Raw genomic sequence first — 14,584 nt, forward strand, 5'->3', positions numbered from 1 at the left:
TATGTATGTATGTATGTATATATAGATAGATATATTTGTGTGTCTGTGTTTGTCTCCCCACCATCGCTTGACAACCTATGCTAGTTTGTTTACTTCCCCGTAAACTAGTGGTTCGGCAAAAGAGACCGATAGAATAAGTACTAGGCTTACAAAAGATTAAGTCTTGGGGTCAGCATGGCCGCAGTCAAATGACTGAAACAAACAATGCGTGTGTGTGTGATGGGTTTCCACAAGGTTTCCATGAACCAAATTCAGTCACAAGTTATTAATCGGCCCGTATCTATAGTAAAATACATTAACCCGAGGTGCCGCGCTGCGGGACTGATACCAAAACCATGTAGTTGGAAGGCGAGCGCATTCAGTGTTAAATAAATATCTTACATATACCCCTCAGCCACTAGAAAATAAATATGTCTCATATATTTTGATTGCATCGTCAATATGTGTGTTGTGTGTTGGCACTCCATCGCTTACGACGTCGAGGGTTCCAATTGATCCGATCAACGGAACAGCCTGCTCGTGAAATTAACGTGCAAGTGACTGAGCACTCCACAGACAGACACGTGTACCCCTAAAGTAGTTCTCGGGGATATTCAGTGTGACACAGTGTGACAAGGCTGACCCTTTGAATTACAGGTACAGCAGAAACAGGAAGTAAGAGTGAGAGAAAGTTGTGGTGGAAGAGTACAGCAGGGTTCGCCACCATCCCGTGTCGGAGCTTCGTGGAGCTTTACGTGTTTTCGCTCAATAAACACTCACAACGCCCGGTCTGGGAATCGAAACCGCGATCCTATGACCGCGAGTCCGGTGCCCTAACCACTGGGCCATTGCGCCTCCATCGTCAATATAATCACGTTGAAAACTACATGAGAGTCAATTTAATGCGCAATGTAGATTTTTATGTAATATTCGCAAATAGTTGTCCTTTTCGTTTTATTCATCTATTTATTTCTAGAAATGATGTAAACCCTTCCACATACAGTACATGACCCAGTGAATCTTTTATTTAAGACTAGGTTGTGGTGGAAGGAAGATTTTACTGTTAAGAGTAACTTGTGTTTGTTCTTTAGACTTAAGCATTCGCCATGGCAAGTTGTTATTCATGCGTTCATTTCCTCAGGCGATATAGCATCATATTTTTCAGTTTTGCTTGATTAGACTTAAGTACATTATTGAGACGTGTAAAATGGGAGCGTTTTGCCATTTATATCCTTTAAATGCTCAGCAGCGGAATTAAGGGGAATCGAAACCAAGTAGTAGAACAAACTGTTGTTGTTGTTGTTGTTACTCCGTCGCTTACGACAACGAGGGTTCCAGTTGATCCGATCAACGGAACTGCCTGCTCGTGAAATTAACGTGCAAGTGGCTGAGCATTCCAAAGACACGTGTACCCCTAAAGTAGTTCTCGGGGATATTCAGCGTGACACAGTGTGACAAGGCTGACCCTTTGAATTGCAGGCACAACAACAGAAACAGGAAGTAAGAGTGAGAGAAAGTTGTGGTGAAAGAGTACAGCAGGGTTCGCCACCATCTCCTACCGGAGCCTCGTGGAACTTTAGGTGTTTTCGCTCAATAAACACTAAAAACTCCCGGTCTGGGAATCGAAACCGCGATCCTATGACCGCGAGTCCGCTACCCTAACCACTAGGCCATTGCGCCTCCACAGTAGAACAAACTAACCCAGAAGCTTATCGTTTTCTCTTCGGGAGGTCACTACTGCCAGATACACAATTAACAGTGAATCCTGCTGATGAGTATCGAACTCGCTATTCCGGTGTTACAATACTGAATATTTAAAATGGTTTCTTTTTTAAGACACATGTCTAGTAATTTTGAAAGGAAGGGGTTAATTGATACTAATGTTCTCAGAGAGATGAAAAGCAAAGTTGACCATGGCAGGTTTTGAACTCAGAATGTGAAAAAGCTGGGTTAAATACCAATTTCTTTATTACCCACAAGGGGCTAAACACAGATGGGACAATACACACATGCGGGGACAATTAACACATGCTAGCTAGGTTAAATACCTCAAAGCATTTTTTCACAACACTCTTCGACATTAATCATCACACCCCTTATTGAATATTTATAATAAACTTCATTTGAATAAATCTGCTGCCGCGTGCACTAAGTGACGTATTTAAAAGAGAACAGCTTCACGAAAAAAATTTACACAACACAGTTCGTGCGTCGTGGACGCCAATTACTATTTTTGTGCTGCATCGTGTTGATTTTGTTTGCTTGAAAGTTTTATTGTTGAGTTGTTATTGTTTTTGCTGCTTTGCAGTGGTTCAGTTGTTGTGCTTTCTCTCTGTGAGAGATGGCCAGGTTATTCCTCAACTTACTCAGTATATTCAGATGTCAGCGAATTGTCGTCATCGGAGGAGGAGCTCGTGACAGCGGTGAAGAAAATGGACAGCCGTTTGGAAGGAAAGACCTTCGCGGAAGCTACAGAAATTCGTAAAAAGGAGGTCAATGTGACGAATCTGAGAAAGTTCGAAAACATGGTGGACAGGGATGGTGGTGATGTTAAATTGTCACCATCTGTAGAAAAAATGGTGAGGGTCACTGTCTACAAGGTATACTCAGTAGAAGAAAAGATCATTTTAGAGTCAACAGAAGTAATCGAGAGAGCACTGAGGCCAATTTGGCGAGATATAACTTACCTTGCCAGAGGAGGCCGATTCGAAACGGTTGAACGTTCAATTTCAAAAAGCATCGAGAAAACAAAGGAACACTCAGTAACACACCTGAAGATGGACAAAGTAGTCCTACTTCCAATGTACTCGGGAAGGACTGCTAGAGTCAAAGTAGAAGGAATTCCCCCGGAAATAGACGTGGCTTGGGTGGCGGCAGAAGTGCTTCTGGGAAGCGAAGAGCAAGTGACGGTCATCCAGGCCACAGAGACAGAGGCTACGAACTGGCAAGGTAAGACTCTCAAAATCATAATTCAGTGCGCTACGGAATATTTGGGGAGCAGCACATTTTCATTATATTCATATTATATGCTTTATTTTTTTTTTTCGTGTTCTGTGTCCCTACATGTTTTTGTGTTGCCCCTTCTGGGCAATTAAGAAATACCACACAACCCAGTTTGTAAATTGTTGCGTGTCGTTTGCCAGAGTAAGTTTTGCTGTGTTTAGCCTGCTAGCGGGCCTGTGTTCTTATTGTTATAGGTGAAGAAAATGGAGACGAAAAGTTATGCTACAGCAGCTGGAGAACTGAGTGCCGTGGATCCACGTGTGCTGGAGCAACATTAAGTGGACTTCAACGTAGTTTTAAGAAATACTAAGAAAAAAGAATGGAGAAGTAAATAGTCTATAGAACGTTTTCGAGAAAGAAAAAGAATCGATATTGCAACAGAGGAAAAAGTGAAGTGCCTAGAAGATATCAAAGACAGCATCATTTTTTTTTTTTCACGTAACCAGTATAAGAATGCGGATATTACAACGTAGCGGTTCGTTACGACGTACAGCCAAATGGGGGAACGAGACAATTTAGCGCCTTTTTAATACTACTGAACATCGTATGAGTACTGGTATGCTGTTCCGTAACCAACAGGCTGGTCTGCCATTTGGAAAGTACAGGTTCGTCTGCTTTTTATTTGCTTGCTAATGTGTAACTTTTCAAACGAACTTATACACTGGTTTCAAATTTTTTTGTACAAGGCCAGAAGTTTAAGGAGAGGTGCTAAGTCGATTAAATCGAAACCCCGTAGAGTGCCTTATAAGAAATTCCGAACTAGCAATGTTCAGAAACTCGTTGTCCCTCTGTGTGTCTGTGTGTGTGTATGAAGCGCGTGGCCTAATGGCTAGAGTGTTGCACCCAAATATTGAAGTTTCGATTCCAGAACCGGGCTGCGCACTGTTTTCTTGTGCAAAACATGTCTCGTATTGCTCCTGTTAATTCTGTTGTAAATGGGTAAACCTGCAACGAACTAGCGTCCAGTTCAAGAGGAATGATATAATTTCAGTCACACACATCATAGAAAACCAGACCTTAATTAGTAGCAGAACTCGATAATAATGTTCTATATAGTTGCCATTATGTTAAACTGTCGTATGTTCAAATTTGGCCAAATGCATTTTTTCGGTATTTAATTTTGCTTGTAATAGCCGGTTCTTTTGGTCAAACTATCGTACCTTCAGATGCCAAGATATGAAAATTGTCGAAGTGTAGTACAAAAGTGTAATAAGTCCCACTTACAACAGTTTGTTAAAAATATTTGACTGATAATATTCTACATGCATAGTTACGATTTTATGCACCCAACAAAGTATTGTTAAGCTGAAATTGTTACGAATGTAAAAAGAAATGGAATGAGGAAACTATTTTTTCGTTTTCTGAAAAGGCAACGTTTTTGAATTTACGACGCTTTCACATAATAACGATATATTTCTTACATTAAAAACGTATAGTAGAGAAGGGGGGTGTCTACCAGTTTACTTGCTGTAAGTTGAATCGTATAATTACGCAAACCGCTTAATGTTTAATTCATCTAAGATGGAAAATGGACACTCTCACCAGGTGAGTCTATTTTCCACCTTAGCCTGATATATGCATCGAGGACTGTTTTTCTTTATTTGGCACTATGGCCACAACACAGATGGGGACACTACAAGGACAGACACAACACCACAATGGGGACACAAAACATAAACCGAATGACAATGAGATGTTATATAATGAAGAAATGAAATGGCTGCATGGGCCCTATGCATCGAGGACTGAAAATAAAACTCGTGTAAGTCAGAAAGGTAACGTGATGAACAATTTTTTTTTTTAATGTATGAGCCTTAGAGACGCGTTATTCAGTGATGGGTCAGCTTAATAGAAATAGCAAAATAGAAACAGCAACTAAATTCCCTTCAAATTACATAGAGCCGTTTTTTAAATATGGCAGATATGCATTAATGTAGTTTTTGAACGATGAGGAAATATAGTTGTTGCGGTCTTTTCCTTGTTTTCGGTCGTTTTTCAAATATGACCATTTTTAGCTACCGCTGCAAGAGACGACAATTTTACAGTATTTGGTGTTTATTTCGGTTTCTAGCAACTGTATATTTTCCAGTAAGACTACTGAACATCAAAGTTAGTAAATGTAAAATATGGATTAGGGATATTTTACTTTTTTTACGTGTGTCAGTCATTGGACAGCAACTATACTGGGGCATCTGGAGTGAAGGTTAGTCCGGCCTATCAATAGCAGCCATACTGCTTCATTCTTTTACTCTATTATTATAAATCCCAATACTTATTTCTAAACCGGGTATTTTCGAATATGGACACCTAGACGCACATATGTGCACACTCGTTCACATGACTAGCTTCGGCAATTTCCTTCGACCAGCTTCATTCAGAAGACATTGGTAAACCTGAAGTTATAGTTGAAGACACTTTCCCAATATGTCACGCAGTTGCACTGAACCGGAAACGGTATGCTTGCTAAGCGAACTTCTTAACTGTACATCCTGTATTAAATTTTCATCACATTTTCATGTATTTGCAAAGTTCAGAAACCAGCGTTGATTCCGCCATTTATGTAGTGCGGGGATTTAGTAGTTTAGTGGCTTTACCTCGAAAGTGAATTCTATTTATTACCTACCAGTGATCTCATATGAGATCACTTAAAAATTACAAATTTCGTAATTATCTATCAATATTTACACATATCTAACCTTTTTGCTATATCTACTAGGTATATTTCTCTGATATTCAAATGAGGTTTGCTAATTTTTCACCCAATATCTCGCTTATTTCTATTTAAAATGTTATTTTGATCATTCAAGCGTGTTTCTAAGGCTGTTTTATGCTAGAAATCCAAGTTTCATAAAAAAAAAAAAATCCAGTTAAGTTATGGGAGGTAATGGGTTAAAGCTCGGGATTAACCTCCAATACCAGTTAGTGTTCTTTCTCTATCAACCAAAAGTCGAGTTTCGGTTTCGAAACTGAAGCAACATCTTTTGTGCAAGCATGACTGTGTAGTTTAGAAGTTTACTTTGCAACTACCTGGTTTTAGGATCGGTCCCGCTGCTGTGGTACCTTGGTCGAATGTTTTCTATCATAGCTCCGGATTGAACAAGCTTTGTGAGTGAATGTGGTAGACGGAAACTTAGGAATACCGGTGTGTGTGTGTGTGTGTGTGTGTGTAGTTCCCAAACATCACTTGACGACCGTTACTGGTTTCACGTCCCCGCAACTTAGCGATTCGGCAAAAAAAGACCTACAATAAGTGCAAACCTTTAAAAATATTGTACTGGGGTTGATTTTTTTAATTTTTTTTTTTTACTAAACTCTTCAAGGTGGTACCCTCAACATAGTCGCAATCCAATAACTGAAACAAATGAGAAAAGAACGTATTTCGTAGCGTCAACCAACAGCCTCATGTTTTGACCTAAGTTTTATTCTTTCAGGTTTTAGACAATGTCAAAGGGCTAGTTCAAATTTGGATATGGTGTTTCCTACTCTACGTGGACGCTAGACAGTCTATGGATAGCAGGTAAATCTCTCTCAATCCCTTATTTAAACCGATCATATCGGGCCAAAATATCCTTCATGTTTTGTGTTCCAGCAGATCAGAGCCTGCCTTTCACACTTACTTTACAGTAACTTCTAAAAATAAGCAATCACATCACCGAAATCTCGAAATTATGAGAAGCGTGATTAATTCAAAAGAATGTGAATAAACAAGCATTACATTTTTACTGAGTAATCTGAATGCTTAAGAGTTAAACTTAATAAAGATCTTCAGACTACCTGAAACTACGAAATGGCTGTAGTTGGAATCTTAGGTGTGCTTGATCAAAACTGACATCGTGGTTAACAACTGCCAAGCAAAACAATTAAAAAGTAAGTTCGTGCATCACAATATATTTAATGAATTTTTATTATCGTATGCTTCCATACGGTTTTATTGTCAGTAAGAGTGTCATAAATTAGAGACGGCAATTTGCAGCCTAGTGCGTGTGTCCTAAAACATTTGTTCATGTATATCTATTTTCAATTATTTTGAATTTATATTCCGACCCCCGTACCATGAGCGTTATACCCTGGCACTTTTCCACCATCTACATTTTGCTCTACTCTACCATCCCATTTATATTCTGATCCCCGTCTCTTGTGGGTATGCCCTGGCATTTCGCTACCATCTCTCCTGTTCTTTCACACTGAACTCTCTTTTACTCTTTCTCTCTCTCTCTCTCCCCCAGTAACTGGTTAACCATGTATCACTGCAGCAACACCTGTCCTTATTCCTGATATATCTCTCTCTCTCTCTCTCTCTCTCTCTCTGACCAGATAACTATGTATCTCCTACAGCAAGACACCCGTTTTCATCTCGCTGTCACACTCTAACCTTTCGTCATTGACCACAAGATCTCCAATGCCCCCTCCCCTCTCAAAGGATCATTGTCTTGCAAGTGGCTTGGCGACCCTGCCAGTGCTGATGCTGCGTCAAAAAAACATCCAGTCCACACTGTAAAGTGATTGTCATTTGGATGGGCATCCAACTGTAAAAACCATGCCAAAACTAACTTAGCCTGGTGCACCGTCCACTCTACGGGGGTGGCTGGTGTTGATATCCCCTCAAAATCGCTCGCCTTGTTCCAAAATTAGAAACCGCCACTATTCAGTGAAGGCTACAAGCCAGCAGTATCGTTACTGCACGGGACACAATGCTTGGGAACATTTCTTCCGGCTGTTTGCTCTAATTTGAAATTCCGCCGAGGCTGCTTTGCCTTTCATCCTTCCGGGGTCGATAGAATAAGTACCAGTTGATCACCGAGATCGATGTAATTAACTTAGCCCCTATTCCGAAACAGCTGGCCACGTGCCAAAAATGATTATCAAGGCGGCGAGCTAGCAGAATCGTTAGCACACTGGACGAAATATATTTCGCTCGTCGCTGCGATCCGAGTTCAAATTCCGCCGAGATCGACTTTGCCTTTCATCGTTTCAGATCGATAAAGTACCAGTTAAATACTGGGGTCGATGTAATTGACTCCTCCTCGCCCTCAAAATGGCTGCAATTGTGGCAACTTTAAGGCAAAATTTGAAACAATTATTATTACTATTAAGGCAGTGAGCTGGCAGAATCGTTAGCAAGCCGGGCGAAATGCATAGCGGTATCTCTTCTTCACGTTCTGAGTTCAAATTCCGCCGAGGTCGACTTTACATTTCATCCTTTCGGGGTCAATAAATTAAGTACCAGTGAAACACTGGGGTCGATGTAGTTGACTAGTCCCTACCCACAAACTTCAGGCCTTGTGCCTACAGTAGAAAGCATTATTAAGGTGGGTAAAATGCTTAGCGATATTTCGTCCGTCTTTACGTTCTGAGTTCAAATTTCACCGCGGTCGAATTTGCCTTTTCATTCTATCGGGGTCGATAAATTAAGTACCAGTGAAGTACTGGTGTCGATGGAATCGGCTATCCCCCTCCCCACAAATTCCAGGCCTTGTGTCTTTAGTAGAAAAGATTATTATTCAGTGTGGCCTATTAACTCTGTGACTGATAAGGTGAGGTCATTTGTTGGCAAGCTATAGTTTTGTGGTTCAATACCTGGCGGTGAGGTTGTTTCTATTACGATGCTTCAGATTTTGAGTTCGATTTTCGCCGAATCAACTTTGCTTTCCAGCCTCCTGTGTTCGATAAAATAAAGCACCATCTCAAAATTACTTACCTTGTACCCAAATTAAAAATCATTCTTTCTAATCACGAAAAAAGCAACTGTTACGTAATCTATTCTGGATATTAAGTAGTTATGTGTATACAACGATGTCTACGATGCTTAAAATATGGTGTCAAATTTTGGCACAAGACTAATAATTTTAGGGGTGGTCTAAGTCCATTACAGCGACCCCAGTCTTCAACTGATGCCTATCTTATCGGTGTCGAAAGAATGAAAGGTGAAGCAGACCTCAGCAAGTATTTGAACTCTGAACGTTAAGATGGACAATATGCCGTTAAGCATTTTGTCCGGCGTGCATCATTCAAGACTTAAGTGAACTCCTGAAATAGACTTCGTTAAATCAATGAGAAACAAGGAAGGATATTACAACTTGTATATTATTACAACTTGTATATTATTACAACTTGTATATTATTACAACTTGTATATTATTACAACTTGTATATTATTACAACTTGTATATTATTACAACTTGTATATTATTACAACTTGTATATTATTACAACTTGTATATTATTACAACTTGTATATCATTAACTCCTTTTCCGCTAGAAAAGACCACACACACTTTTGTTACTTCAAAATGTGAAAATAAGTGCATTATTCATAGCTTAAGTGGATGGCTGAAATAAAAACTTTAATTAAATTTATAAATATCGGTTGTGTACGAAATTCCATACGAAAAGCAGAGGTGAGTTTGAACTTCAAATCCGTTTTATAACGAGAAGAAATAACTAAACTAAAATTACCGAAGTTTTTATTCGATAACTTTGTATTAACATATTGCTCTATCGTCTATACTCTTTTACTTGTTTCAGTTATTTAACTGCGGCCATGCTGGAGCAACGCCTTTAGTCGAGCAAATCGACCCCAGGACTTATTCTTTGTAAGCCTAGTGCTTATTCTATCGGGCCCTTTTGCCGAACCGCTAAGTTATGGGGACGTAAACACACCAGCATCGGTTAAGCGATGTTGGGGAAACACACACACACACACACACACACACACACACACACACACACACACACACACACACACACACACACACACACACACACATATATACATACATGCACGACGGGCTTCTTCCAGTTTTTGTCTACCAAATCCACTCACAAGGCTTTGGTCGGCCTGAGTCTATAGTAAAAGACACTTGCCCAAGGTGCTACGCAGTGGGACTGAACCCAGAACCATGTGGTTGGTAAACAAGCTCCTTACCAGACAGCCACTCCTACGCTTACATTGATGTATTTGTATCATACTTAGGGTTATTCACAAATTAAAACCAGTTACATAAGAAACTAAGTTTACATAATATACAGCGTCTTCAGTTATTTGAGAGTGAACCACGAACACTGAGTAATAAGAATAACTGACTGGAACATCATGCGATACGAATTGATTTGTGCATCAACACTCAAGAAGAACATATACAATAGTTGGAGATATATAGATGATTCAGTTAACACTCGTATCACGTGTGTGAGAATTTATGTGAGTATACATAAGTACTAGTGTATGATTATTTTATTTCTCTCGGAATGACTAAGTGGATCACGGCAGGATTTGAAGTCCCTGTATAAAAAGGGACGAGAGCAAATATTGCTGCTCTGCCGTAAAATCATTTAGTACTTATTTAATCCCGAATCTTAATTTATTTCGACCTCCATATTTTCGTCCATTGTCTTCAACTTTATTAGATAAAGTAACCTACATTTTACTCTAAGATATTTTCTTCTATTTCAGAGTGGCTTCTTTGATAAAGAAATTTAGCGTATAAATGCGAAGAGGGCAACCATGATGACAGGACTGTATTACAAACAAGAAATTCTACACTACTGATGCGACACTCTGATAGAACAGAGCTTAAATGTTTTAAGTCTCCTGTAGCGGAATCTTAATTTTCTATTTCAAGTTTAGCACCTGTCTTTCGTCTGACCTCATCTACTTCAGGTAGGAGCGCCTGTGCATAAAATCTATACGCCAGGTTGTGCATGAACATTTAAACATTCCGCCAATAAATGCATGATATGCTACATCATGTAGTCATTATATTTAGGTTCTTGTTTGGCAAAGATATAGACTGAGGAACGATGTGCACTTGTCTTATCAGTGGTCAACAGACGATGAAATATGTCAAGATAGTCTCTTTGAACAAAATAAGATGTAGTCGCATTTATTGAGTTCCAAAGTGATAAAACTTTAAAGCTACATAACTGAACTACTTTAAAATTTTATAATAAACGCCGTGTTGTGCAGATACCAGCTCTGCACTAAACCTCTGGTTCGCTAGCTGACTCATTTACTGGCTTTACTCTGAATGAAATTGACAAATAACTTCTGGAACCAAAGGTTCCTAATCTTTACCACTTGGTCCCCTGTTTTTTCAAATTTTAATCTATTTAAGCGGTCCTTAATCGCTAATGTCCTTGAGTGCAGCTAGAAGACCTACTCGGCTATTCTGCTTTTGAAAAAAGTGATTGCTTTTAATTAACGGGTTAAATTTCTAAAGGGAATGTCAGTCCTTCCCTCAACTAGTCTGCTGCTTCGTACATGTGCCTGAACAGTGTTTAAGGAGGACAGTGGTGCTTGTATTTGGTGCGTCTACTACAAGACAAATCTTTTTGATCAAAACCTAAAATATTGGAACACAATTTTACTTTTGTGAGACCATTTAATAACCTTGAAGTTCGATCAAGAGCGTGAGACGTTGTATACTGACGACACCTTTGGAAAATGTACTGACTAGGTTTGTAATCCAATTCTGGCAACTTCTCGACAGCAGCCTTTCATTTCCGACATTGATCTCTTAAATATTAATCATTAATGCAACCAGGTTGACTTGCAATTTTTTTTTTTTTTTTTTTTTTTTTTTTGGACAGGTCGACCTCTTAACGAAAATACAAATTCAGTTTTTAATATTTAACGCTTGAAGGCTGGAAAAAAAACTTCACCTACAAAAGACTAGCTTCATATCAAGGATAAAATTGTCATCTCCGTAATTCTAAAGCTAAAAACACTAGATTTCTATTTGTGGTTCTCTATAGTTAGTGGAATTGTTAATTTAACCTGTTACAAATGTTTATACGAACTTTGACAGTTAAGAATCTCGCGTTCCGAATTCAAATACCAGCTGGGTCGACTTCACATACTTGCATTCAGTACAATATGTACCAACATTTTGGTATCGACTCGATCTCTTAATTTCCTTAACTTTGGAACCTCCATATCAATATTTAAAATCCTTACTAGATTATGTACGTGAATGTTATGTCATTTGTTGTGTAGAGAAATTTTTGATGGTCCAAATTGCTTTAAACCTCGTTACAGTTAATTTTGTTTTCGAAGGTTATTTTGTCATTTACCTTCTGCAGGGTCAGAATAGCGTCGCACTGCCGATCGGATACACTCACTCGGACGCACACTAGATCACATTGATACTTAGTACCGAGTCTATACAATTATTGGCTTCATTCGTCTCTATCTTTCCGACCACACTGGTCTCCGGATGGTTATTGATTTCCACAACATAGCATATTTTTTTCTTATGATCCTACACAACAATATTTAATCGGTTGTTTTAGCTTAGTAGCTACTTTAATTTTTAAATTCCACCATTATTCTGTTAGCCCTTCGGTCTTAGTACTGTTAATTTCGTCTGCTATTTTTTTTCATCCTGTTCTGACAACTCTGTTTCACTGGAAGATGATGCCGCAGTTGGCAATGAAGCGATTAATGCCTTCAGTCTCGGTTTTGCACAGCCTACATGTCTGTCAATATTTTTTTCTTTTTACGCTGCCAGTTCACGTAAACCCCGGCCAGTATGTGCCCGACGAAGTCTGGCATACTTTTATACAATTCGTATGGCAAACCATCAAAGGTCTTGACTTCTGCAACTACCCTGCTCAATACCTCCGTCCAGTTCTTCTCTATCTGGAGGCCTGGTCCAGACCAGACGCCCAACAACTTAACCGGCCCCTCCGTCCAGCGTCCAACAACGCTGTCTGAAGGCATCGACTTGCTAACCCAGGTGCCAAGCTGCAAGCCGACCGACTTTTCCCTGTTAATCTTTGCTCCTGCCACCGCCTCGTAAACCTCAATAGTCTTATCTACTTCACGTAGGCGTGTTACTGAGGTTACGCTGATAGTGATATCTGCGTAAGCCGTAACAAACTCCTCTAGACCTGGTTCTCTCGGAATGCCACTCCACTCAACCTTTGCAGTAGGGGATCGAGAGCTACCACATACAAAAGCGGTGAGAGCGGACATCCTTGACGAACCCATCGTCTGATGCAGAACGGCTTCGAAAGGAAGCCGTTCACCCGAACTATCGAGTCAATATTGTGGTACAAAGCAATAAACCACCTGAGGAAGTCAAGGCCCAAGCCGAACCGCGCAAGCACAGTCACTAGGTATCGGTGGTCTACCCTATCAAAAGCTTTAGACTGGTCTAAATGTATCAGTGTCCCACCTTTGCCAGATTTATTACCAACCCTCTCTATGGTATAGCGGATAAGATGGAGGGTATCCTGAATGGTTCTGTCTGGGATGGCACATGTCTCTCTTAAGACTCTCTTAATGGACCGTTTCAGGATTAGTTAATCAATTACCAGAGGTGTATCCCTAGCCTTTCCTCCTCAAATATTATCAGAATTTGCTTACATAACTAACTTCTCACTGTACTGAATACCTGAATGAGAATACTGTGCTTTAGACGGTCCGTCATTAAATAAATATATAATTGGGCATAACACAGCGGGCATCAGATGGTCTTAGTTAAAAATAAACATATTAGAAAGCCTTCATTGTGAAATTATAATTGCAATTACATTAAGCATAAAAATGTAAACCTTATGCCTTTGTTGATTTGGGTTAGTATTTTCTCAAAGTAGTAACCTTTTTGTTTTCGTTTTATAAAATGCATATTAAAGATTTAATTATTACGGCGATGAAATTATTTTTACAATAAAATTCTTGCCGGGAATTGTGAATCTGTTCTGATTTTCACTTTTAACTTTTACATCAGCTAGCTTTTGTATTTTTCAGTACGTGATACAATAAATGCTCTGTTTAACCCTGAGATATCTTTGACCAAGCAGATATATAGATTTTTTTTATTCGGCACAAAATACCTGAACACAGAGGGGGCGGCACAAGGTCAGACAGCGACAATACAGTGTGGGGTCATAAAATATAAAATGATGAATGAAATGAATTTATATATATATATGTATATATATATATGTATATGTATATATATATATGTATATGTATATATATATATATATGTATATGTATATATATATATCTTTATTACCCACTAGGGGCCAAACAAAGAAGGGGACAATACATCTGATTGGGGTCAGATAAAACGTATGGGGTTACAAAAATATGAAACAATTAAAAATATAATAAAATCGAAAATCGAATGCTTACAACAAACAACACACAAAACAATATAGACATATGAAGTGGGGGACTGGGTTACGCTCCGACCCCACGAGCCCCATCCCACCACTGACACTTTCGAAGACACCTATGGCGTATTCAATTGGACTTTTTTCACTCGCAACTCTCGAGCGACATATTTCCATTTTGATTGAAACATTTTCTCCGACAAACACTTTCTCTCCAGTTGTATTTTTCTTTTCAAATAAAAAGAAAAATATCTCACCAGACCTTGACTAGAGATGAAAGTGCCCGTCTTGTTCCCTTCCATTCTAGTCTTCCACACAACCTCTTTCGCTACTGCTACTGTAATGAGGAAACATTTCTTACCTTCGTTTGATAACAAACTTGGCGGGTCAATTTTTATAATTGACTCAGCCGACAACTGTACTCTTCCTTCACTTGACATTAGGTGTTCCACGTAAACCCACATTTCAGAGACCTCCG

At 39.2% G+C, this 14,584-nt stretch overlaps 1 protein-coding gene across 2 annotated transcripts in view; it reads left to right on the forward strand.

Annotated features, from left to right (window-relative positions):
- The window catches only part of LOC106871568 (uncharacterized), a 16,620-nt gene extending 5,137 nt beyond the window's left edge, over window positions 1–11,483 (forward strand). The window contains exons 2-5 of one of the 2 annotated variants that reach the window (XR_008264183.1): window positions 3,177–3,587; window positions 4,607–4,744; window positions 6,414–6,499; window positions 10,436–11,483. Coding sequence is in view for 1 of the 2 variants with exons in the window: in XM_052968039.1 (XP_052823999.1) it covers window positions 2,412–2,928; window positions 3,177–3,292 (633 nt within the window). In the remaining variant the exon portion in view is untranslated. Of the gene's footprint in view, window positions 1–2,091; window positions 2,929–3,176; window positions 3,588–4,606; window positions 4,745–6,413; window positions 6,500–10,435 lie in introns of those variants that run through there. The other variant, XM_052968039.1, reaches the window with a different exon arrangement.
- Window positions 11,484–14,584: the final 3,101 nt, after the last annotated feature.

Source organism: Octopus bimaculoides, chromosome 5 (assembly GCF_001194135.2).
Source record: "Octopus bimaculoides isolate UCB-OBI-ISO-001 chromosome 5, ASM119413v2, whole genome shotgun sequence".
Lineage (NCBI taxonomy): Eukaryota > Metazoa > Mollusca > Cephalopoda > Octopoda > Octopodidae > Octopus > Octopus bimaculoides.